Source organism: Hyaena hyaena, unplaced genomic scaffold (genome assembly GCF_003009895.1).
Source record: "Hyaena hyaena isolate Hyena2069 unplaced genomic scaffold, ASM300989v1 scaffold_98, whole genome shotgun sequence".
In the NCBI taxonomy this organism is placed as follows: domain Eukaryota; kingdom Metazoa; phylum Chordata; class Mammalia; order Carnivora; family Hyaenidae; genus Hyaena; species Hyaena hyaena.
In genome coordinates, this window is record NW_024080730.1 from 2,395,299 (window position 1) to 2,420,276 (window position 24,978).

At 54.6% G+C, this 24,978-nt stretch overlaps 1 protein-coding gene across 2 annotated transcripts in view; it reads left to right on the top strand.

Moving 5' to 3' along the window:
- The first annotated feature begins 434 nt into the window (after positions 1–434).
- PPFIA1 (PTPRF interacting protein alpha 1) overlaps positions 435–24,978 on the top strand; it is a 90,653-nt gene continuing 66,109 nt past the window's right edge. For both annotated transcript variants that reach the window (XM_039235388.1, XM_039235389.1), the window contains exons 1-2: positions 435–623; positions 1,720–1,983. In XM_039235388.1, coding sequence (XP_039091319.1) covers positions 1,720–1,983 — 264 coding nt within the window. In that variant the 5' untranslated portion in view covers positions 435–623. The remainder of the gene's footprint in view (positions 624–1,719; positions 1,984–24,978) is intronic.

The window sequence follows — 24,978 nt, forward strand, 5'->3', positions numbered from 1 at the left end:
AGGGCCGCAGCCAGCAGGTGGCTCGCGCCTGGGCGCGCCCTCCGGTAAAGTGTCTGGACAGGACGTCCGGCAAGGGTCTGGCGCAGAAGCTGATGCGCAGACGACGCTCGTTGCCGGCCCCCGGCGTCCCCGCGGCTGTACGAGGATATACGGAGCAGGTGCCCTCTGGGGAGCGGGGCCCTCGGCCCTCGGCCCTCGGCCCGGAAACTGCTGCTTCCACGAGACCCCTACCTGGGCAGGGGCGGGGCTCCGGAGGCACTCAGCCAATCGGCTCCCGGGAGGCCCGGCCCGCCCACCTGAGAGGGCGGCGCTTGCGCACTCGGCCTCCACCGCTGTCCTCGCAGGGGGCGGGGCCGGCCTGCGGCGCTCGGCGCTCGGCGCTGACGCCGCGCCGACGCGCCCGACGTCGGGCACGTTGACGCCGGCGACGCGCAGCCGGGCCCGCTCCTCCTGCGCTCCGCCAGTGTCCGGCCGCGGGCCGGCCTTAGTGACTGGGGGCTGCGGGCCCGGGGCCGGCGGGCGCGGGCGCGGGCTGCCTTCGTCGGGCCCCGAGCTCGCCCGGAGCGAGCAGCCGCCCGCGAGCCGCCGCGGAGCCTCCTCGCCCGCTCCCGCCGGCGAGCAAGGTAAGGGAGCGGGACACCGAGGCGGGCTCGGGGCGGAGGGGGGCCGAGGGCGCGCCGGGCGCCGGCCCCCTCCCCGCGGCGGCTGCTGGGCGCTCGCTGTCAGCACCCCCGGGCGGGACCCCCGGCGGACGCGCCCCGAGCGCCGGGCTCCTGCGGCCGCGCGCCGCCCCTTCCCCTGACCGCGGCGCCCCGGTCACCCCGGCGCCGGGCGCGGGGCCCGAGGACCCGTGGCCGGGAGGAGCGGCGACCCGGGCTGCGCTCCGGTTGTCAGCGGTTGTCCCCGCCCCGGGGTCCGGCGGCTCTGCGGCGCCCGGCGCGGCCGCGAGTGGGGCGGAGGTCGTTGTCGCCGGCGTGCCGCGGGGGACACCTCAGAGCGGCTCGGCGCTGTCCCCTCGCACTTTTCTTCCTTCCTGGCCGTCCACGGCTGGAGCGACCTGCCTCATTTGTGGAAGTTTTCTCTCTCTCTTTTTGTTTTTGGCTGTTAACTTACGTAAGTTAGGTTGACTGCCCGCTGCCCGTTGGCAGCCCTGGGAAAACACCTTCCCGGCCCCTTAACGAATCTAGTTCGTTTTAGCGCCTCCCCAAATCCAGCCCGAGAATTGGGGGCGCCGTCAGCCCTTCTCAGGAGCTGACTGCACACATTCCTGTAAGATGCCTGGTGGATTTTGTATTTGTCAGGTTTGCTGGCTCTGTGCTCCTTCTGTGCTTTTCTTGAGCGGTGATTGGGTGGCGCGGGTCTTGCCTTTCTCTCTCCCCCATCGGGAAATCGGGAGGAGAAAAAGTTTACAGAAGCACACTTGTTTTCCACGGCCAGAAAGTACAGCTCTGCAGACAAAATGCCACGGGTTTGTCCGTGGGGAGGGGGCGGGGGCTGCCTTGGGTCTCCACCCCTGAACTGGATTATTGTCCCTGTTGATGGGTTCATCTCGCGTGTCCTGGCACCTCGGATTTGTGTTTTCCCGGCTTCTTGTCTGTTCCGAGCGGAACAGCGGGATCCGAGAGTAGGGAAGCTCTCGACCTTTAGTGCGTCAGCCAAGGACCTGCGGGAGCCTTTGGCTTGCACTGGATGACGGTTGCCTGGGTCTTTTGTTTCAAGATGATGTGCGAGGTGATGCCGACCATCAGTGAAGCGGAAGGCCCGCCCGGGGGGAGCGGGACCCATGGGTCAGGCTCCCCCTCGCAGCCGGACGCGGATTCACACTTCGAGCAGCTGATGGTGTCGATGCTGGAAGAGCGGGACCGCCTCCTGGACGCGCTGCGAGAGACTCAGGAGACGCTGGCGTTGACCCAGGGCAAGCTGCAGGAGGTCGGCCACGAGAGAGACTCCTTGCAGAGACAGCTCAACACTGCTCTTCCTCAGGTGCGGGGGCCTCTCATCCGTGCCCCAATGGGCGATCTCCCTCCAGATGTCGTGTCGCGGGGGCGTCTTCCGTGGGGTTCACATCTTAGGCGGGTGTCGTGCGTAACCGCTGGTGAAGTGGCGGTTCTGGCTGTCGTACATCACTTCCGGACAGAGTCAAGTCCCCGGGGAGCGGGCTCTGGACTCTGCGCAACTCGGAAGTCCTGATCCTTTCTCCAGGAAGCAGAAGGGACTACTGAGGTGTGGGGCGGTGGGTGCCCTGGAGATCTGGGGACAGGGCCACGCGGCAGCCGGGCTGCGGGTGCCTTCCATTCTGCCGCCTTAGGCCATTTCCTGCCAAATGAGTACTTCGCCCGGGTTTTGTCACAGATTTCCAGTTTTCAGGTGGAATTTAGTGGACAGACAGGATGGGCCTCCCAGGAAGCCCGTCTGTGTAAGAACGCCCGTGTTTGTAAATCCAAGGTGTCGTCGGGCCGTAAGACCCAGGCGGATTCCCTTGGAACTTTCCCTGTGGCTGATGAGCAGCCTCGGGCTTGCGATAGCACTGAAGTTTTTCACCTGAGTAGGTCACCTTGGGCCTGGCGTTTCGTGGCTTTTGCTCGGGTTGCCAAGCGAGGATGTGATGATAGGTGAGGGCGGAAAACATCACCCAGGCAGGTGGAAGGTGAGTGGCACCAGGTGTGCGGGAGACACGGGGGCCGTTGGGCCGTCATCCACCGTCTCGGTGCCACCGGGCTTACCCCGGATACGGCGTGACGCCTATGCCCCCGCCATGGCCACCTGTGTGGTTGGCCAGCCAGTGATTGCCAGCCGGAGCGCGCTTCCCCTGACGGATTGGTAAGCCGGACGTTTGCATCTCCTTTTCAGCAGCAACAACTTGATGTTACTGCTGTCGCGCTCCTTTGCTGTTGGGGCAGAGGACCTTCATGGCTTTCCCACGCGAGCCTCACAAATCATCCGGGGTGTCCCGGCCAGGCTTTACCTCCGGGAGCGCGGGACGCGGGCCACATGAGGCTCTCCCGGGATTTCAGCGGGCTTGTAAATTTTTCTGTACTTTTTGTTGCTTTGTTTTGTACTTGTGTTTGGTTCAGTGTAGCTTGAGGTGGTGTCCTGAAGCGCGTGTCAGATGCTTCTGTGCTTGCCCAGGTCGGTGTTTGAAAGAATGAGCACACACAGCATAGTGACACGATGGAGGGGACAGCAGTTTTGTGCAATGCGGTCTCATGCGGTGCAGGTTGTCACACCAGCGGGGTGGCGCGGCTGCTTGCTGATTTGTTTTCAGCTGCGGCCCAGTGTCCCAGCCTGGGAGTGCTTTGCTGAGTAGAGAATGCAGTGCTGGCCTCCCTGTCTCCCTGCCTCCCCGCCAGCAGGGCATCTCCCTGCGCCCCCACCGCCCCACCTCCCCACTTCCCCTGAGCACCTGAGACCAGCATTTCAGAAACGTGGGAACCTTTAAGTCAACTTCCGTGTGGACCTTTCCCTTCCCCAATCCCTGCCTCATGTTTGGCGACCGACAGCGTGGGCACATAGGTGTGTAAATAAAGTGAGTGCAGCTGCAGGCATGTCGTCTAGGCAAGTACGAACACTCTTTAAAAAATTGTAACTGTAGGGGTGCCCTGGTGGCTCAGTCAGTTAAACGTCCGACTTTGGCTCGGGTCATGATCTCTCGGTTCGTGGGTTTGAGCCCCGCGTCGGGCTCTGTGCTGACTGCCGGCTCAGAGCCTGGAACCTGCTTCAGATTCTGTGTCTCCCTCTCTCTCTGACCCTCCTCTGCTCACGCTGTCTCTCTCTCTCTCTCTCTCAAAAAATAAATAAAGCATTAAAAAAAATTGTAACTGTACAGAATCAGAAAAATTGGCTGAAACGTACATTTACGATTATGAATTTTTCACTCAGCGAACACATTCTTGTAGCCACCACCTGGATGAAGAAATGGAACCTTGCCGAGCTTCCCAGAAGCCCCCTCCTGCCCACTCCCAGCAACTGTCCCCCAGAGCTCACCACGGTCCTGGCTCTTCAGCATTGATGGCTTTGGCGTGTTCCGGGCTTCCTGGCGGGCTGACCCTTCAGCGCTGTGTCTGTGCGATGCGCCTGCTTTCCTTGTGCGGCTGTGCCCGTGCCCGGCCGCTGCCGAGGGCCCCGCGTGTGAGCTCACCCCACGGCGCGTTCTTTGTCCTGCCGGTGCTCGAGGGTGCGCGGCTCGGTCGGGTGTGCTCGGAGGAGCGGGCGCCAGAGGCCCATGTCTGTCCACCGCAGGCAGCCGTGTGCGGGCGCTCGGGTGCTGGGCAGGGAGGTGTGAACTGCTGCGCCCTTGGGAGCTGCCCCCGTGTGTGTGTGTGTGTGTGTGTGTGTGTGTGTGTGTGTGCGCGTGTTGTGTGTGCATGCGCGCCTCTCAGCCATTTGCAGGCCTTCTTCTGGGAAATAATTGCCTTTTGCCCATTTGTGATGGGTCGTCTGTTTTGCTTTTTCTTGGTGGGAAGGAGCTCTCTGCACGCTTGCACACATCTGTGAAGGACACATGTTTTTACGCTCTGGCGTCTGCCTTTCATTCTCTCGGTCTCGTCTTTTGATTCGTTTCTCCTGTTTCTTTCGAAGTACTATAACCATCTCTGTCTTCCGTGCCCTGGGCTGGCTGGGACCTCAGTCCAGTGTTGGATGGAGGTGGGGGAATAGGTGTCCTTGTCTCCTTCCAGGTGCTAGAAAAACGGCTTTCAGTATTTTCTTTATAGCAAGGTGACCTTTTTATTAAATTTAGTTGTTTTTTACTTTACATCTCAGTTGGCGCCTGGTGCAGCAGTGACTTCAGGAGGAGATTCCTTCGGGCCCCTCCCCCTCCCGCAGCCCCTCCAGTAACCCTGTTGTCTGTATGTAAGAGTCTCTTACGTTTTGTCCCCCTCCCTGTTTTATATTATTTTTGCTGCCTTTCACTCATGTTCATCTGTTGTGTGTCTTAAAGTCCTCATGTGGGTGACATCATGTGATGTTTTTCTGAGACTGACTTAGCTTAGCACAGTGCCCTCTGGTTCCATCCACGTAGTTGCAAATGGCAGGATTTCGTTCTTTTTGATCGGTGAGTAATACTCCATTGTATACATAAACCACATCTTCTTTATCCATCCGTCCGTTGATGGACATCTGGGCTCTTTCCAAACACGGGCTGTTGTCGATAGCGCTGCTGTAAACACTGAGATGCACGTGCCCCTTCGAAACAGCGCTCCTGGATCCCTTGGGTAAATACCTAGTGGTGCAGTTGCTGGGTCACAGGGCAGTTCTCTTTTTCATTTTTTGAGGAACCTCCACACTGTTTTCCAGAGCGGCCGCACCAGTTCGCATTCCCACCAGCAGCGCAGAAGAGCCTCTTCCTCCGCATCCTCGCCGCCATCTGTCGTTGCCTGAGTTGTTAATGTCGGCCATTCTGATGGCTATGAGGTGGTATTTCATTGTGGTTTTGATTTGCAGCTCCCTGATGATGAGTGATGTTGAGCATCTTTTCCTGTGTCTGTTGGCCATCTGGACATCTTCTTTGGAGAGGTGTCTGTTTGTGTCTTTTGCGCATTTTTTCACTGGAATCTTTGTTTTTTGGGTGTTGAATTTGATAAGTTCTTTATAGATTTTGGATACTTACCCTTTATTCGATATGTCATTTGCAAATATCTTCTCCCATGCCGTCCGCTGCCTTTTAGTTTTGCTCGTTGTTTCCTTTGCTGTGCAGAAGCTTTTTATTTTGATGAAGTCCCAATAGTTCATGTTTGCTTTTGTTTCCAGCAAGGTGATCTTTAATATATTTTAAAGTTGATTTATTTATTTAGAGAGAGAGTGCGTAGGGGAAGGACAAGAGAGAGGGGGAGAGAGAAAGAATCCCAAGCCAACTCCGCACTGTCAGCACGGAGTCTGATGTGGGGCTTGAACTCATGAACTGTGAGATCATGACCTGAGCTGAAGTCAAGAGTTGGATGCTTAACTGACTAAGCCACTCAGGTGCCCCAAAGCTTTCAGTATTTTATCACTATGTATGACACCTGCCGTGGCTTTACTGGTAGATATTTTTATCAAAATAAGAAAATTCTTCGATTTTTAGTTTGCTAAGATTTTTTGTTTTAAATCATCAATTAAATTATAATATTAAATTTTCTTAAATGTGTTTTCTGCATCTTTTGGGCCAGGTGTTTTTGTTTTTTTTTTTTCTGATGTGGTTTAACTTAAAAAAAAAAATGTTTTGCCCTTCTAGAATAATCCCAACCCGATCTGAGTGTATTCTCTTTTCACTGGACTTTATTTGTTAGTATTTTGCTTTGGATTCTTACATGTGTATCATGAAAGAGGGGGTGGGTCTTCAGTTGTACTTTCTTATACTGTCCTGGTGGGGATTTGGAGTTAAGGCTATGCTGCTCTCATAAAACAAGGGGGGAGGTGCTCCTTGTGCTTTGCCAGAAGGGTTTATGTTTTCTTTACTTTTTGGAAGAATTGGTAGGCAAAACCTGGTGGCGTAGGGTTTTCCTTGTGAGAAGGTATTTAATTTTAGATTCATTCTTTTTTTTAATGTGAAAATAGGATTTTCTTCTTGTGTCTATTTAGATAAGGCATTTTGTTTTCTAGGAATTTGCCCAGACCACCCAAACTTTCCAAGTGATAAGTGTCAAGTGGTTCCTTTCTACCTGCAGCAGCTGTTGTGATATTTCCTTCTAAAGATTCTTGGTATTGCTAATTTGCACTTTGTCCCTTTTTCAGAGAACCAACTTTGGGCTCTTTGGTCTTTAGTATTTATTTTCTATTGTATTAATTTCTACTCTTTTTTTCTTCTGCTTACTTTGCGTGTATTTGCTGTTCTTTTTTCTAGTTTTTAACTATTTAATTTTTAGCCTTTCTTTTTTTCAGTACATTGTACTTTATTTACTTGTTTGTTTCACTCATTTTAGACTGAGAGAGAGCATGGACAGGAGAGAAGGGCCGAGGGAGGAGAGAGAGAGAGAGAGAGTGAGTCAGTCTCAAGCAGGCTCCTCATTCAGTGCCGAGCCTGGCTCGTGGCTTGATCATGACCTGAGCCAGAATCAAGAGTTGGTTGCCAACCGGTGAGCCCCCCTCCCCCCCACGATATGTGTGTTTTAAAGCTGTAAGTGTCCCTCTAAGCTCACCTTCACTGATCTCAAAAGTTTTGACAAGCCACATTTTAATTTTATTTAGAAATATTTTCTTTCATTGTGGCATCTTTTTTTTAATTCATCACAATTTTTAGAAGCACATCACTTATTACTCTTTAGTGGGATATTCTAGTTACTTTTTGCCGATTTCTAGCTTAATTCCATGAAGGTATCTGTCTCCGTGCTTTTGGGTCGCTGTGACCAAATACCACAGACTGGCTGGCTGACAGGCCGCAGAAGCCATTTCCTGTAGTTCAGGAGACTGGGAAGCTCTCAAGATCAAGGCATCTGCAGATTCAGTGTCAGGTGAGAGCCAGCTTCTGGGTTCATCCACGGCCTGCTTCTCTCGGTCCACACGTGGTGGCACGGGGGATGGAGCTCTCTTTGCCCTTGACTGGTCACCTCCCAAAGTCTCCCTGTCCTCATTCCATCGCTTTGGGGGGTTATAAACTGGTAATCTAATGCAAGCCCTAAACAAGCCGTGCATTATTTCAGTCCTTGGAGAGGAGTTGACCTTTCCTGACAGCCTAGCATATATTCGTTTTCATTAACTGTTGGCTTGGGCACGTGAAAATAATGAGTGTTGTGGGGATCGCAGTATTCTGTGTTTCTAGGTTAGGTGACGTTTGTTAATCATGCAGTTCAGATTCTAGTAACCACTTTAAATAAGGTAAGAAACAGGTGAGAATGATCTTAATGGTATTACTAACACGAATATTCAGAATATCATTACAGCGTATGGTCAACTTGAGAAAAAAACTAATGAAATATTTTTCATTCTCTTTTATCATATCGTCTTTAAAATCTGGTGTGCACTTTATCCTTTCCACACATCGCAGTTTGGAGTAGCTGCATTTCAGGCACTTAAGACGTACGAGGCCGCGTATCACACAGCCCCGCCCTCCTCCCTGCATTTCTCTGCTGTCGTCAGCTCTGTCACATACTAACAGGTGTATCTTCAAGTCTCCCGTTGTGACGATGGTTTTGGCTAGTGTTCCCTTTTTATTTTTGTCCATTTTTATGTATTTTGAGATTGCATTCTTAGGCATATTCCAATTTAGAGCTCTTGTTTTCTTGGTAGATGGAACTTTCATCACGAAATGTTCCTCTTTGTCTGTAGTAGTGTTTTTTGCTTTAGAAGTTACTTTATTAGGGGCGCCTGGGTGGCTTAGTCGGTTAAGCGTCCGACTTTCGCTTAGGTCATGATCTCACGGATCGTGGGTTCGAGCCCCGCGTCGGGCTCTGTGCTGACTGCCAGCTCAGAGCCTGGAGCCTGTTTCGGAGTCTGTGTCTCCCTCTCTCTCTGACCCTCCTCTGCTCACGCTGTCTCTCTCTCTCTCTCTCTCCTAGAAATAAATTAAAAAAAAAAAGAAGTTACTTTATTGGATGGTCTGATTTGCCGCATCAGTTTTCAGGTAGCTGGGGTTTGCCTGGGAATCTTTTCCCTTTTTTCACCTGTCTGTGACCTTACATTTTAAGGTGTACCTTTGTGAACAGTGTATGCTTAGCTTTATTTTAATGAATTTGACAGTCTTTGCCTTTGGCTTGGAGTATTTGTGTAAATGTGGAGCCTGCTGTGTTGGTGTACACAGACCGTGTTCGTCGTTTCTTCATTTGTCCCACCTGTTCTGGGTTCTTTTCCCTCTGGCTTTCTTTTACAGATCTGAGCTGTTTTGTGTTTTGCTTTTTTTAAATTAAAACATTTTTTAACATTTTTATTTATTATTGAGAGACAGAGCATGAACATGGGAGGGGCAGAGATAGGGGGAGGCATAGAATCCGAAGGAGGCTCCAGGCTCCGAGCTGTCGGCACAGAGCCCAACACGGGGCTCAAACCCACGAACCGTGAGATCATGACCTGAGCTGAAGTCGGACGCTCAACTGACTGAGCCCTCCAGGCGCCCCCGAGCTGTTTTGTAATTATATATTTCTCTGGTAGGTTATTGGAATATATATGTTCCTAGATGCAGGTGCATCTTAAACTTACTCCTGATTCAGTACTTCTACTCCTTCCCTGGCATTGCTCTTTCCTTTGACACTTGAACCGCACCAGACAACTCCCCTTTACCTTTGTCGTTGTGTAATATTGTTAAATTTTAGGTCGATTTTGGCGACAGTATCATTGTTATGCAGTTAATGCTTGTTGAGATTTGTTTTCATAGGGGTGCCTGGGTGGCTCACTTGGTTGAGCATCCGACTTCGGCTCAGGTCACGATCTCCTGGTTCGTGGGTTCGAGCCCTGCGTTGGGCTCTGTGCTGACAGCTCAGAGCCTGAAGCTGCTTCGGAGTCTGTCTCCCCCTCTCTCTTTGACCCTCCCCTGCACACACTGTCTCCATCTCTCTCTCAAAAATAAAACATTTAAAAAAGAGTTGTTCTCATAGTTATCATTTCTTTTGTGAAGTTGTTTGGCACTTCTTGTTTTTTCATATTTTCGTCAGAGCCTACTTTTATTTTCCGCAAAGAGCTGCTTTAATATTTCTTTTAGTTTGGGTCTGGTCTATAGTTGATGAGTTGTCTTGGTTTTTTTGTTTTTTGGTTGTTTGGTTTTTTTGTTTTTTTTTTCCCTGAAAAAAATCTTTACTTTGCCTTCACTTTTGAAGAATGTTTCTTTTAGGTAAAGACTTTCAGGTCAGTGGCTGTTTTTGTTCAACAGTTTATAGACAGCAATCCATCATCTGGCTTCCTTTCCTTTTCTTGAACTGTCAGCTGGTAGTGTTGTTGTCCTGTGGAAGGTGGTATCTTTACCCTCTCATGACTTTTAACATCTTTTTGCCTCAGGCACTCTTTGTTGAGTCACTGACTTTGGTTTTTTTTTTAATCCGTTTTGGAGTTTTGACTCTTATCTCTGTAGGGATCTAGTACTCCCCATTCTGTGTTTCCTCTGCTTTGAGGGTTCCCATGACCTTTTTACCACGTCCTATGTGTCTTTTGGCCTCCTCTATTTTCTTGACTTTTTCTTCTGAATCTTGTCCAGATATAGTCTTTACTGACCTATCTTCTAGTTCACTAAGTCTCTCTTCACCTGTATCTAGTCTGATGTTAAGCCCACAGATTGAGTTCTTAATTTTAACTACTGTCATTTTCAGTTTTAGAATCTATTTTGATTCTCTGAAGATTTCATTATTTGTTAGGTATGTTTTTGAACAGTTGACATTTGCATCCAGTAATTCCATTATATGGGCCTCCTCTTCATCTGTTTCTGTTCTTTTTTCTTTTGGTCTATATGTTGTTACACCTCGTTTTTTAGTTTAATTTGAGAGAGAGAGGGAAGAGAATGCAAGGGAGGAGCAGAGAAAGAGGGAGAGAGAGGCTCCTGAGCGGGCTCTATGCTGTTAGCATGGAGACTGACACAGGGCTCACACTCACAAACCTGAGCCAAAACCAAGTGTTGATTGTTTAACTGACTGGACTGAGCCACCCAGGTGCCTCCCTTTCTTTCTCTCTTTCTTTCTCTCTTTCTTTTTTTCTTTGTCTGTCTGTCCTTGTCTTTCTTTTATTTTTTATTAAAAAATTTTTTTTGTTAATGTTTATTTACTTTTGAGAGAGAGGGAGGGAGAGAGCATGCGCCCAAGTCTGGGAGGGGTAGAGAGAGAGGGAGACACAGAATCTGAAGCAGCTCCATCCAGGCTCTGAGCTGTCAGCACAGAGCCCAATGTGGGGCTCGAACCCACAGACTGCGAGATTATGACCTGAGCTGAAGTTGGATGTTTAACTGACTGAGCCACCGAAGCATCTCTTCTTTTCTCTTGTTTTCCTCTCTTTTCTTGTTTTTTCTTTTCTTTCTGTTTCTTTTTTTAAAATTCTGTGTCAGACATTATAAAGAACTGTAGAGGTTCTTCGTGTGGCTGTATTCCTTCAGCATCTCATGCAACGCACCCCGAGTGGGGCAGTTCCTGGGCCCAGTTAGGTGTGAGTGACTTGAGACTGGGGTTCAGGCATCACAAGGCGCAGTGTGAGTTGCCTTCCCCCGTCCCCCGCCCCCACCCCTGTGTAGCCCTCCAGGGTCTCCCTCTGGAGGCCTGGTGTGTTTCCCAGGGCCCCTCCTTTGTGGTAGGTCCCAGAGCCCAGTTATTTTCTCCCAAGCACCATGAGATTATTGACGGCTCAGCCTCTCGGCAGTGCTTGCAGAATGCTGGGCTCACCTTCTGTGCCTCCCTGTGCTGGCCAGAGGTCTGTTAGCCGAGACTTCCTGCTTGGCTTTCTGTTCTGTTTTCTTTCCAGCTTATTGGTGTATTGCCTCAAATCCCTGAGGAAAATCAGAATCATCAAATGCCTTGAGGGAGAGAGAGGACTCTGAATAGTAGAGTTGGCGCAGCGGGCTTCCCTTTTGTTTGGGGCTTCAGTGTCTCTTTGATGCCTTCAAGCACACTTAAAAGCAGATTCCTCTTTTCTAGTCCACGATGGGCTGACCTACAGGCGACTCCCGTGTATAACTGCAAGCCGGGGAAGACCGAGAAGTCACAGTGAGAATCATGTTGGTCATCACCGTTTGGTACAGGAGAAAACAAAGCCCGCTAGTCCTTGCCTAGTGCCGGTCGTTCTTCTAACTGAACCTCCAGTTTGCCCACGCTCAGCCCGTGTCCATGGAGTGCGCTGGTGTCACTGGCCCAGCACCCTGCCCCCCCATGCCGCCCTCCTCCCCTGCCTGGTGCCCGCCCAGGGCAGGCTTTGTGGGGACAGGCTGGCTGTGGCAGGACAGGCTGAGGAGGCGAATGGTTTAAGTGATGTTTACTCTGCGATTTGATCACAGTGTTCGATCAGCGTTGTTTTTTTTTTAAATTTTTGTAACGTTTTATTTATTTTTGAGAGAGAGAAAGAACGAGACAGTGCGAGTGGGTGAGGGGCAGAGAGAGAGGGAGACCCAGGATCTTTAGCAGGCTGGGGAGGGGTGCTCCTCCGCTGTACACTGCTTTTCTGTTCCTGCACCTTGATCATCTGCACAGACAGAGCCGTCCATGCTTGTTGAGCCCCCCTGGGACTCCGCACTGTTCCAGGCCCCGGCTCCTCGGAGGTGGTGGTGGAGGCTCACCTGAAAGAATATACCTGAACGAGTGAAGGAGTGAGTGCAGGGGAGATGCTGCCCGCTAGCACGCCGCGGTCCAGGATGGGCCTTTCGGCAGCGGCTGCTCAGGAGCTCAGGCTGAGAGCACGCCCAGCGCTGCGGCGGCGGGGGCCACGGCCAGGGTCAGGACGAACCTGGCTTTGTTTTAAGCCATCGAAGCAGAGCCAGGGGAGGCGCCTGGAGGCTGGGGGCTGGACAGAGCCTCCCCCGCCAAGAGGGGGTGTTTCGGGTGAGGGCCTGGGGGCCCCATGGCCTCAGGGGGAGGGATTGGCCTCATGTGGCTGAAGGTTTTCACAGCTGGTGCTGGTGCTGGGCGGACGATGCGGGTAGAGACCAGAGTGGATGCAGGGTAGACCCCATCTCCTAGAAGCACAGGACAGTGTGCACTTTTATATCCTATACAGAACGACGTACTGTTCACGCGCAGTGTGGGTCATACTTACGTGTGTGGGTGGGACGTGGACATTGAAGTGTGCAGCTGTGTGGAGCGCGTGGCAGGCACTGCTCTAGGTCCTGCTGTCATGTCGCCCAGACGCTCTCTGGTTGTACCGAGAACGGTAGACGGGCACGGGCGTGTGGGGTCCGGGGGGCGGGTTGAACGTGTGGACGGTGCGGCTGCAGGGCCTGACTCGGGGGGGCAGCTTTCCCCGGGAGGTTCGCTGCCCTCTGCTCTCCTCCACGCGCCCCTCCCTGTGCCACGGACGCCTCGTAGCGTACCTCCGTCTGGGTGGACTGCAGGCTCCTGGAGTCCAGCAGCAGCCGCCACCCTCCTCCCCACACCTGCGCCTCCTCCCGAGGTGTCGCCCGCCTGGCCCGGTGATCAGAAGCTAGGGAGGCGGCCTTGCCTCTTTCCCGCTCTTCCCTCCCCTGCTCGTCCCCGGGTCCTGTAGCGGCACCTCGCCTGCCTCAGAGGCTACCTGTGAGGTCCCTGGAGGCGTGGACCGTGTCTTCCATAGGGCGGACTCGAGGAGGGGCCGAGGCTGGCCTCTCCTGCTCCAGCCCCACTGGCCTCGCAGCAGCCCCGCTGTGCAGAGATGCCGGCGTCCCGCCCCTTCTGCGCACACGGCCGCTGGCTGAGAAGGCGCCTGTCTTCCTGACCCCGCGTCCTGCTTGCTGGCCCTTGGTGCTGCATGCTGCTGCGCGACTCGGTAACTAACTCATCTGGGGAAGCACGTTTGCCCGGTGTCTAAGGACCCTCAAAGCCGCTCCTATTCAGGGGCGCCTGGGGGGCTCACTCGGTTGGGTGTCTGACTTCGGCTCAGGTCATGATCTCACGGTTCGTGGGTTCGAGCCCCACGTCGGGCTCTGTGCTGACATTTCAGAGCCTGGCGCTACTTTGGATTCTGTGTCTCCCTCTCTGCCCCTCCACCGCTCGTGCTCTGTCTCTGTCTCTCTGAAAAATGAATGAACATTTAAAAAAAAAAATGCTCCTATTCTGATGGGACCATTTTGCTGTGCTGTGAAAGGGTTCTCATCCGGAGGAAGGAGGAGACTGCAGGCAGGGACAGTCAGTGACGGTCACTCTAGCAGTTTGCTGCACTTACATTTCTTGTTGGATAGGAAATCATAGGAGTGACACATGCCTGTTACCACATGGAAGTGTAAATACCGTGTAACCTGTCCCACGGGGCTTTAACGCCTCTCACTTTCGCCCTCCAGCCTTAACCTCATTTCCCCCGTTTTGGGTATTACCTCTGGAGGCCTGTGGTTTCCGCTGGCTCCGTTCCTGTGGTCGGAGGTAGTAGGCGCTCTGGGCTGCTGGGTGACGGCGGACGCTCTGAGACTCTTGGGGACCTGTGACCGTGCTGGTCGCTGGGACTCCCTGCTGCTGCATCGGCCCTGGAGCCCTGCGCACACCCGTCCTTGCGTGGGCGCTGCACAGGGCGTCGGCCGCTCTCTGCCCGCCGTCGTGGACTGACTGGCCCTCTTCCATGAGGAGCACCCCTGTCGTCCTTCTCTCCCTCGGAATCGCTGTGGACGCTCGGATTTGTGTTTGTTGAGTGTGTCGCAGTCAGTCATCACCACTATCCCGCAGGTACTCTGCGGTGCCCCTCAGCGGGGCTCCTGTGTCCTTTTGCCAAGGCCCTGTTAGTTAGTCTTTGAACAGTTCACTGTTTTCTGGCACAAGAATTTGTCCCAGGCTCACTTTGTGTTTTTCTGCCTTAGATCTGAAACCCTTCCTCTGAGGAGCCCGGGTTCCTTTTAGCGCAGAAGTGACACTTGGAAATCTAAGTGAGCGAGGCGTGCCCACCGTCCCTGGGGCTGGCCTCTCTGCGGTCCTGTTTGCAGACAGAGCCGGACAGAAATAGTCAGAAAAAGAGGAACCTGGATTTCATACTGGTGTTTCTTCTGTTCACAGATTAAAACATGGTTTCTCCTTTGATTTATTTTATATTTATGTCTCTTGTCTTTTAAACAAGTTTTGACTTATAGCGATGTCTGCGTTATTTTTTTGATACATATGAAATAGTTTCAGTTTCTTAATACCATGTTGGCATGATCATATGCAGGCAAGTTTTACAAAGTTTTGCAGTCCCTCTGGGCTTTAGAATAAACAGGTCCCAAGACTACACTTAGAATAATGAGTTTTAAAGGGATGTGGTTGGTAACATAACCACGTGAAATTTGATATAGGTTTATTTGTTTCTGTTTATTCTTTTTAAATTTTTTTTTAAGTTTACTGGTTTATTTTGAGAGCAAGAGAGTGTACAGGCACAGGGAAGGGGCACAGAGAGAGAGTCAGTCCCTGGCGTGGGGCTCAGAGCCACGTACCCTGAGATCATGACCTAAACCCAAATCAAGAATCAGATGCTTAACTGACTGAGCTGCTACCCAGGCTCCCCTGTTTCTGATTATTCTTAATTCTAGGGTTTGAATCTTTCTTTTGGAGCTTATTGTTTTCAAATACCGAAAGCATGTGCCTGGTTCAGCAGAGCCAAAACTGTGGAAAAAGGCAGGCTCGGTGCTGGTGTCCCTGTCCCCAAGCTGCCTCCCTCTTATCAGTGGGGCGGCCCCGTGTCCTGCTTTGCATGAACTGGTCCTGGGTTTTGCCTGTTTCCCTGGAGCCATCAGCAGCCGTGCCCTGTTTCACCCTCAGAAATGAGGCACCGATAGAGCTTTGTCGGTGTTTGCTGATGACCACTTAGAGATGTGGACAAAATGTTTCCGCTCGGAGGTGTTTTCCTTGCAGCTAGAAGCGGGCTCTTGGCTGAATTCTGTGCCTGGGATTGACTCACTTGGCAGGCAAGGCCCAGCCCTCGGCTTTCAGGGTCTCATTCTTATTCCGAGGAGGAAATGTCATTTTGCTCTGAAAATAAATTTGGGAGTTTGAAGTGCATCTTGCATTTCCAAGTTTTTCTGCTCTGCAAGTGGGCTGAGTCTCCCTCCTGCTTACATAGTCTGAGACTTTTGCCAACAGTTTTATGAAAACTGGTTTTGCGCAGTGGCCGAAGGTGAGTCGTTTGTATGAAAGTTACAGTTCTCCCTGAGGCTTCTCGGCGGGTCTCTAGAAATCTGGAGGTGCTGCTGTTCAGAAGCTGGGGCCCGCGCTTCCCCCACCTAAGAAATAACATATGGGGAAGTGTGGGTGACAGGTAAGGCTGTGTGCCCCGAAGTGGCAGGGAGGATGGTTCTGAGTAGCCTGAGTGTTGATTTGAGAGTCTGTGGTGCTGTAAGGGCCTCATCGGTGACCTCCCGCGGACGGGAGGGGCTGTGGAAGCTCTGCAGCTGACCTTGTGGCCCCACCCCTCACCCGCACCCAGGGGGCTCCCTGCACACTGTGTCCTTGGGTGGCATCTGCCATAAGGAAGTGCGTCCCCTTCCCCAGGCAGACGGACGCTTGGGAGCAGGCTGCAGGCGTCTGGTGCTGCGTCCCTTCCGCTTCGGCCTGGGGCTGCAGGTAGATCCACTGGCTCTCTGCACGCAACCCCACCCCCACCCCCCGCCCCGCCGCTCCGGTCAGTCCACGGGCAGCTGGCAGCACTCAGCCTGTCCCTCGTCGCCCCCTCCCTGAGCCTCTTGCGTCCCCGTCAGGATGGTGGGGGCAGCGGCCTCCGTGTTATCTAGCACATTCCCGAGGATCTGCCCCGTGTGGGCACCAGCCAGGGCCTGGGTGGACGGGTGTTTGGGAGACTGAGTGAGCCCATGGCCTGTGCCGCTGGCCTCCAGGCCCCCGTGTGGGATGAGGTCTTCGCAGTGAGACTTCTGTGCACCGCGCTGCTCGGTGCCTTCAGGAAGGCACTGGGGCACAGAGACGTCTGGGGGCCTCTCTGCGTTATGGCCCGCTGGTCCGTGGAGCTCATGTCAGCGCGGGGCCCGTGTGGAGTCCGCGGCCCCCGCAGCCCACACCCTCCCCCTCCCTTTTGTGCTCCCTGCAGATGGGGCCGGGTGGGGGTGCCTCTGGCACGGTCCCCCCATGCGGCCCATCTGTGCCCTGGAGCCACCCAGCAGGAGTCCTGAGTGGGCGAGTGGAGGTTCAGGAGAAGGGCAGGGAAGCAGGAGGTGAAGGGAGAAGGCAGAGGTTTTCGCTGCCGCCCCTGCATGTGCGGTTTATGGGGAGCTGCTTTCTTGCGTCAGGTGGTCTGCAGCCCGTGCTCGGCGGGGGGCTCTGGCTCGTTCTGCCGCTCGGCCCGTGGGGATGGTGCCCGCGGGGATGGTGCCCGCGGTGCCTCTGTGAAGGCCTCTCGAGAGCCCACGTGTTTGAGAAGCAGTGGTGAACGTGGCAGGGTTCCGGGGGTCCCCGCCGAGCCACACGAGAAAGCTCGGGAGGCCAACAGTGCTTTTCCGTAGGATTCTCGGAGGTAAGTGAGCATGGGGCAGACGTGTGCGGTACCCGGTGCCGGCATTTGCCCCCCAGCGCGCCCGCTGTGCGGGGAAGTCCCGGGGGGGGGGGGGGGGGGCGCTGCGTGCCTGTGCCAAGGAGCGTGGATGGGGCCCTCTGCTGTGACCATGAGTCGTGAGGAGAGCGAGCATGTGGCGTCCAGGGGCCTGGTCCCAGTCCCCCCCGGGATCAGCGCAGAGGAGTGAGTTGCCCTGGGGACTGGGAAAGCAGGACCCCGTGAAGCTGTGTGTCCTGCCCAGCGCCTGTTCCCTCCCGTGCAGGGTGCGGCCCTGATGGCGGGCGATCAGCGACCCAGGGCTCTTCCCAGAGGTAGGCAAGGGGGCATGGCCACCGGGTGGCCAAAGCAGACCACGATGGCACTGGCCGACTAACGTTACTGATGGTTGTGCCCAAAAAGCCGAAGAACGCAGGTTAGCATCTCCTGGTGCGTACCCCGGCCACGGCCACGCCCAGGATGGCTGCCACATCCCCCGCCCTGTGCCCCGTGCCCCCTAAAACGGAAGGAGGGAAGCACTTGTCAAGTAAAGATTGAAATTGGCTGTTTGGATTTTCTTCTCCCTCATCTCTTCTGTAACATCACGGCCCAGTGTTACTTCTGTCCCCATTCATGATGATCTGTACTGAGTTTCAAGGAGAAAGTACCAGAAAGGTTCACAAACAGAAATGTTGCCGCTGCGGAATGTGTGCGGTCACCTATAGTAGTCAGGGCAGCCCATGGAGGAAGAGCAGGTGGAGCTTAGAGCAGAGGGAGTGAGTTGGAAAGGATGTACCCTCCGAGGTGGCCTTGTGCAAACTATGGAAATACTTGTTCCCAGCAAAGTTCCATGATGAATGAAGGGATTGCGTGAAGCACAGTCCCAGTGGCAGGCTCCGTGCGCTGTGCACACACCCTCCAGCGTCCAGTGCCGCCCTCTCTGTCCCCCCCTCTGTGTGGTCCCTGTCAAAGGGCAGGGCGCTGCCTGGAAGTGAGGTATTTTGCAGAGAACCTGCGAGTGTTAGTGAAATAGCCTGTTTGTTAAGCAGCTTCCAGGCTGATCCATCACATGGAGCAGGCCTAGAAACCTCCGCGCGTTGCTCAAAGAGCCGCGTGCACTTGGTGGAGACGTTACTTAGAGTCTTGACTTCGAGTGCACGTTCTCTGCTCTGGAAACAACCGTCCTTGTGAGCTCACATTTAGATTCTCTCCTTGCAAGTTTTCATGTTTTATTTACTTTTAAATGCTTATTTTTGGGAGAAGGAGAGGGTGAGAGAGCGAGTACACTTACAGGGGAGGAGCAGAGAGAGGGGGATAGCGAGTATCTGAAGCAAGCTTCGAGCTGTCAGTGGGGAGGCTGATGCAGGGCTCGAACCGACGGACTGAGAGATCACGACCTGAGCAGAAATCAAGAGTCAGACGCTTAACCAACTGAGCCACCCAGGCGCCCCGCTACTTGTAGGCTTTATAGTCCTACTACAGAAAGTGATGTTGGCGTATGTGATATGAGTTTAAAGTAACTTTACAAAGTAACTTTCCCAGTGTCCCTCATTAGAGGGAGCTGGGAACTTGCCTGGTGCTCGAATCTGCGTCTGGGTGTTCCGGGTGTTCCCAGTGCCCCCGTGCCCTCAGCTGAGGGGGAAGGAGGGGAGCACTTGCTGTGCACAGGCGTCGGGGCAGCCCTTCCATCCGCAGGCTCGGCCTTCGCGCCAAGACGTGCGTCCACTCCTGCGCCGTCTTTGTCATGAGCGTGCGTCCACGGGGTGGGGCCCGCCGCCCTTTTGGAAGATGATGGCTACGTTTGTGTCTTCAGCCCCACCTTTGTGATGCTCTTTCCACCCCGGACCCGCCTTTTGTCACGTCCTCTACACACACGCCAGAGGTGTCCCTCTGCATGACGTGTTCCGAGCTGTGAGCATCCTTCCTCCCCCCTCGGCCCCCCGGCCCCGGCCCAGTTTCTGTGTCTCTTTTCCAGGTCGTCTCAGCTTCCGTCTGTATTCCAGTGTTCTGGCTCGGGCCCCCGGCCAGCGGGGTGAGGCCGCACGCGCACCTTCTTCCCTTCCCAGTCGGCCTGGCACACTTGATACGGCCACCGGCGGCCTGACCCGGACCCGGTCCTGCCGGGGCTCCTGCGGGGCCTGTCCGTGGCCGCAGGGGCAGACTCTAAACTCTGTGGCACCCACACCCCCACGTCTGGCCTCACTCAGCTTCCACACACCGTGTCCCTGTACACATCCCCTTGCTCTGACCACACCGGTCTGTCCACCGTGCCCTCCTCCCCTTGGAGCACACAGCTCCGGACGCACCGCCTCCCCTTCCCTGTGTCAGACCCCCGTCTCTCAGGGCTGAGGTCGTACCCGCCGAGTCTCAGGGTCTGTCGCATCTCTAGCAGAGGAGGAGATCTGACGCCTGACGCTTCATGTCCTTCGATCTTTTCTCCGGTGTTTACAAAGGCCGTCAGTTTTAGGGAAAGCGCAGATGAAATAGTAGTTTTAAGTGTGTAGCAAGGTCGTCGTTGAGGTGGTGGAAGGAATCACAGAAAGAGCTCCTGGGGGTCTGTGCCGTGTGCTCCCTGGTGGGCTCCTGGCCGACCACCCCCCACTGAGTGTGCTTCCCTCCCTTCCCCCAGCCCGCCCTCCTCTCCCTCCCCCTCCACCCCTCCTTTACGTCTCCATCCTCTTCGCACTAACCTGATCTTGGCCAAGGCATTTCCGTCCTGAGACTGTTCTGTCATCTGCAAAGTAGAGGACCGATATCTTTCCCCGTATTGGATGCAGATTCTGGGAGGGCTAAAATGACCGTCGCCACGGCCCCCCACGCCAGGCAGGCACCCGCATGCCCCAGGAGCCCCGCGTGCAGTCGGCCCGCGTCCCATGCAAGTAACGTCCCTGTTGAATTCTGAGTCCCGAGCCACTTACTAACCCGGTGACCTTTGTGCGCCACCGACTTGCGTGGCCTTTGTTCGAATTTGTGAAGTGGGGTGATTGTGTGAGCCCCACGGAGGGGCTGAGAAACGCACGTGTGAAGACTAAGGGACAATTTTGAAAACTGTAGAACATTAAGCAAATGTATTCATATCTTCTAACACCTAGCTCGGCACCTCAGAAATCTTGTCTTTGTTCAGTAAATTATTTGTCTGAATTAAAATGCTCATTCTTAGGCTTGTATATCCGTCTGCCAGGCTTAACAGGAGACAGTCCGGAATATGTGTGTCCACTTACTGTGTGGTGCCTACACCCCTGCTGCTTGTTAAATTGGCGAGTGAGTCCGGTTGGGACAGAGGCGTTTGTGAGACAGGTTTGCAAGATGTGAACGCGCAGAACTGAGAAGGTCTGAGGGGGTCCCGGAGCGGTAGGAGGTGCTGCCCCAAGTGGTCAGAAGGGGTACGTCACTGACTTAGTTCCACACGTGCCTGTCGTTGGGCCGCTGCTCTGCCAGGGCCTGGGGAGTGAGCGGCACAGTGGCGGGGGTGTCCCCAAGCAGCCCGGGGGACCGCATGCACCCCAGTGCTATGACGCCCATGGATTGGAGGGCCAGAAGCGCCCTTATGTGGAGGTCAAGTGGCTGAGCCCCGGCTGTGGCGTCCCATCGGGCATTTGGTGGGGGGAGGGGAGGGGCAGCGTGCGGACTCGGTCGGTCCCTGGAAGGGTGCAGGAGAACGGGCGATGGGGGAACAGGAGAGGGGTGAGGGCGTGAGCTCACCGGGAAGTGGTCACCGAGGACCCAAAGGCAACCACGTAGTGACAGGCGGAGTCGGGCTGTGCCGAGGGCCCTGCAGGCCTCAGAGACGCTCCGCTCCGCTTCGCTTCGCTTCCTCCTTTGACAATAAACCCTTTATTCTGGCCTTTTCCACCAGGGCGGCCATGTCATTTCCCCGTAGGCGGTGTCATTCTTGTTATGAAAACTGCACGGGAGAGAAGCAAAGCTTTTGTCGGGTTGTCGTCTTCTCGTGGCCTGAGCCTTAGCTGTGCGGCCCGAGCGCCACAGCACCTGCTCTTGGGCCAGTGGGCAGGGTGTCGGGCGTTGTGGCCGTGCGGTCCCTCTAGGACCTGCAGCCTCGCGGAGCCGCAGAGGCTTTGGGGCACAGGGTCTCGTGCTGGCCTCACTTCGTCCGAGAGTCCCGTCTTCCAGGGGCTTCCATGGAGACCGTGGTGGGGGCTGCAGGCGGAGCTGACCACCCCCTCGGCTGCCCCGGGTCTCTGTGCTGGCCTTGGGCTCCTGCCGTCACCTCCGCGCCTGTGAAGGTGCCGGCCGTCGCCTGTTGAATTCTCTCAGGAGGGCCCCGCGGTCCCATGCGAGGCCGGGTGACCTTGTCGCGTGCAGAGTGCTGCTCCTCTGGGGCATCTGCAAGGAGATGGGTGGAGATTTCTGGTCCTGTCCACGCGGTTGCACCTGCCCACACCTGGGAGGGCCCCGGAAGGCGGGTCTGGACCCTGTCACGCATCTAGGATGTCCTTATTTAACGAGTTCAGAGTGCTTCATCCCACCGAGAGAGCTGATGGTGGCTTTCTTTGCAGAATTGAAGCGCCGTGTGACCTGACCACACTGGAGTGTGTTAGAACTGTTGGTAACTCGCGGGGGCCCTGAGAGAATTCAACCCTGAGACTTTCAGGGAGAGCTGCTAACCTGTAGACTGTCAGGGCGGTTCCTGAGCGGTGCCAGGGGCCGGCATGACACCCCGGGACCGGAGGAGCAGGGGCACCACCCCTCCTGCAGGGCAGCACTGGGTCCCTACTCAAGTTCCGGGCACCCTCCCATCACTTCCATGCATGTATGTGGCCCAGGTCTGGACGGTGCCGTCGTAGCCACAAGAGAGATGCCACCACATCGTCGGGCGGGCCCCTGGTCGCTCTAGAACGTGGTGGCGGGTGAGCAGGGGATCAAGAGCTGCCCGCTGTCCTGAAGCCAGAGTGCCGGCAGGTGTGAGGCGCTGCCCGGGTGCGGGGTGGGTCAGGGGGGTTCACCAAGGATGAGCTCCTGTCCTCATAGCAAAGATGAGGCCACGTGGTTTAAGGATCTCTTGGAGATGTTTTCAACCCACGGGATGTAACCGGAGGCAGAAAATAAGCATGTTGAGGGTAGTAAGTCAGCATGCGACTCGAATGAACCATTTTCTCTCTTTGTTTGCTTCAGTACGCAGGCAGCACTGAGCCCAAGTCTGAGCTGCCGAATACCACACAGCCGAGTGGCTACACAGTCCGGGTCCAGGACCCCGGCAGGTGTGCGGACCAGGAGTGGGGGAGGCGCTTCTCACAGCTGCCTTGTATTTGGGCACGTGTGCTATATATGCAGCATTTACATTAATGATGTGGATATTCAGCTAAATAATCATACTGCTGCATAACAGGATAAGATTTTAATCTATCCCTCACTGTCATGGGCGTTGAAAAAGGCGAAGACGGGCGCCTGGGTAGCTTAGTCGGTTGAGCGTCTGGCTTCAGCTCAGGTCATGATCTCACGGTTCGTGGGTTCAAGCCCCGCGTCAGGCTCTGTGCTGACAGTTCAGAGTCTGGAACCTGCTTCAGATTCTGTGTCTCCCTCTCTCTCTGTCCCTCCCTTGCTCACTTTCTGTCTCTCTCTGTCTCAAAAATAAATAAATTAAAAAAAATTAGAAAAAGGCGAAGATTTTAAGTGGAGAAATTGTGGTTACATTTGAACAAAAAATGGGGTTTTTTTGTTTTCAAATCATGCTTTATGTTTACATAAAGTAGGTGAGGCGCTCCTCCCTTTGCACAGGGCTGTGAGGGTGATGGTGCAGGCTCAGCTGTCGGTGGGGACAGTGATGCTTGTGTGTGAGGGTACATTTCTGTGTTTGGTCAGACACTAGAACGTCTCTCGTTGTAAATTATAAACATGTACAGAAATGACAGAGCAACAGAACTCCTGCTTATGGAGTTCCCTGTAATCTGGACGCAGCACATGTGGAGACCCGAATTGCACAACCTTTGACCCGGCAGGTGTGTTACACTTCAGAACAACCCAGTACTTTGTTTTTATAATATTTTAAATGATGACCTTTGCTGTCGTGAAATAAACCCAAAACCTATCTAAACACATGATTTTAGAAAATAAACACCATACCCTAATTATAATATAAAATAAATTGTAAAAATCAGTTTACAGGAGCACCTGAGTGGCTCAATTGAGTGTTTGACTCTTGATTTCGGCTCAGGTCATGATCTCAGGGTTGTGGGATTCTGTCTCTCTCTCCCCCTCCCCCACTCTCTCTCAACATAAAATCTAGTTTAGTTTGCTCTTTAACAGAAAGGTAACAGTATGGGAAGCAAGACGTCTACCCACTGCCCTTGCCTGAGAGGCCGTGCCTTCTCGCCAAGAAGGGAGCGATGGCTGAGCCAGCTGGATATTTAACCCAGAAGCCAGAGACAGAGTGGAGGCTGCACTCCTTTCCCTTGGAAAGAAAGGTGTCTCCTCCTCGGTGAGCCAAGAAAGAGAAAAGAAAGCATGAATCCACATAAAAACTCGTATGGGAGAGTTTGCAGCGGTGTTCTTCATGGGAGCTAGAAAGTGGGAGCTGCCCTGACGTCCAGGAGCAGGTGACCGGGTAGCAGCGCGCCCCGCCCACACGGAGAGGAGCGTGAGGGCCGCGGGCACGGGTGACGCCCCGACACGTGCCCGCCACCGGCGCACCTCCAAGACGTGGTGCTGAGAGAAGCAGCCCGGCAGGTTGTCACAGGCCAGCAGCTCTCCCCGCGGCGGGCCAGGTGTGTGTACGCTGTCGCCGCCCGGCAGTGCCACGGCAGCCGTAAACTGACCGTGTCCTACAGCACGTCTCCGGGCCCAGCCCTCCGGGAGCGTGGTTTGGAATCAGGGCCACTAGTCACTAAGCCCGAGGTAGAAACTCGACATGGGTCATTACTTTCTAATAGACTTTAGGCTTGTTAGAGCGGTTTTAGGTTCCCCGCAGGATTGAGGGGGAGGCCCGGGGATTGCCCTCGCGCCTCCCCCACCATCCGCGTCCCCACCGGCGCGGCACATCCGTGACAGTCTGCGCATCGACACTGACCGTCATCATCACCCGGAGTCCACGCTTGACGTTGGGGTTCACCGTTGGTGGTGCGTGTTCTGTGGTGTAGACAAGTGAACACGGACCGTTTCGGTGTCCTTCAGAGTAGTCGCTGAAGCTCCTCCAGCTCTGCCCATTTGTCCTTCCTTCCCTTCTGACCCCCGGAACCACCCATCTTGTTGTTGTCTCGTGGGTTCACCTCTTCCAGAATGCCGACGTGAACCCACGCAGCATATGGCTTCTCAGACTGGCGCCTTTCCCTGAGCTGCATTTTCGGTTCCTCCATGCCTTTTGTGGCTTGAGAACTCACTTCTTTGCAGCCCCAGGTGATACCCCCTCGTCGGGGCGCCCCTGCTTGGCTGGCCGCCTGCTGGAAACATTTGGCAGGTGTGTTTTCAACCTGGTCCATCTGCAGGGTTAAGAAAACCCTAAGGTGGTTTTTCTGTTCCATTTGAAAATCCTGTTCAGGTTTTGGACGGAACAAGTTCAAGCTGCCGTTGGTGGCGGTGACGCCTCAGTATTTAACAAAGACTAGTTCTGGGAGACCAGACCGGGCCCGGGGGCCTGCTGCTGCTGACGGTGTCCCGGGTGGGAGCCCCGGTGCAGGGAGAGGAGCAGGGGCCCGGGGTCTGCAGGTCCTGAGTGCTGCTCAGCTTCACTGACCCTTGAGAGCAGTAGGGGACCCATGAGGAGAAGGGGGGACAGGCTCCAAGAACTTGGGTGCGCGACATGCAGGAGGCAGAGGTGGAGAACGTAGGCTGTTCCATGAGGAAGGTAGAGGGAGGGGGTGGGGGGCTGCGGAGCCCCAGGCGTCGCCCCAGGAGATGGTCGGGCAGGTGTGTTCCTCCGTCTCGTGTGTGGGGTGCTGTTAGGAGCCGGGTTAACACGGAAGGGTATCTGAGTGACTTCATTTTACCAGTGTGGCAGATTGCGTCCGACCCCAGGCCCCGTCAGCA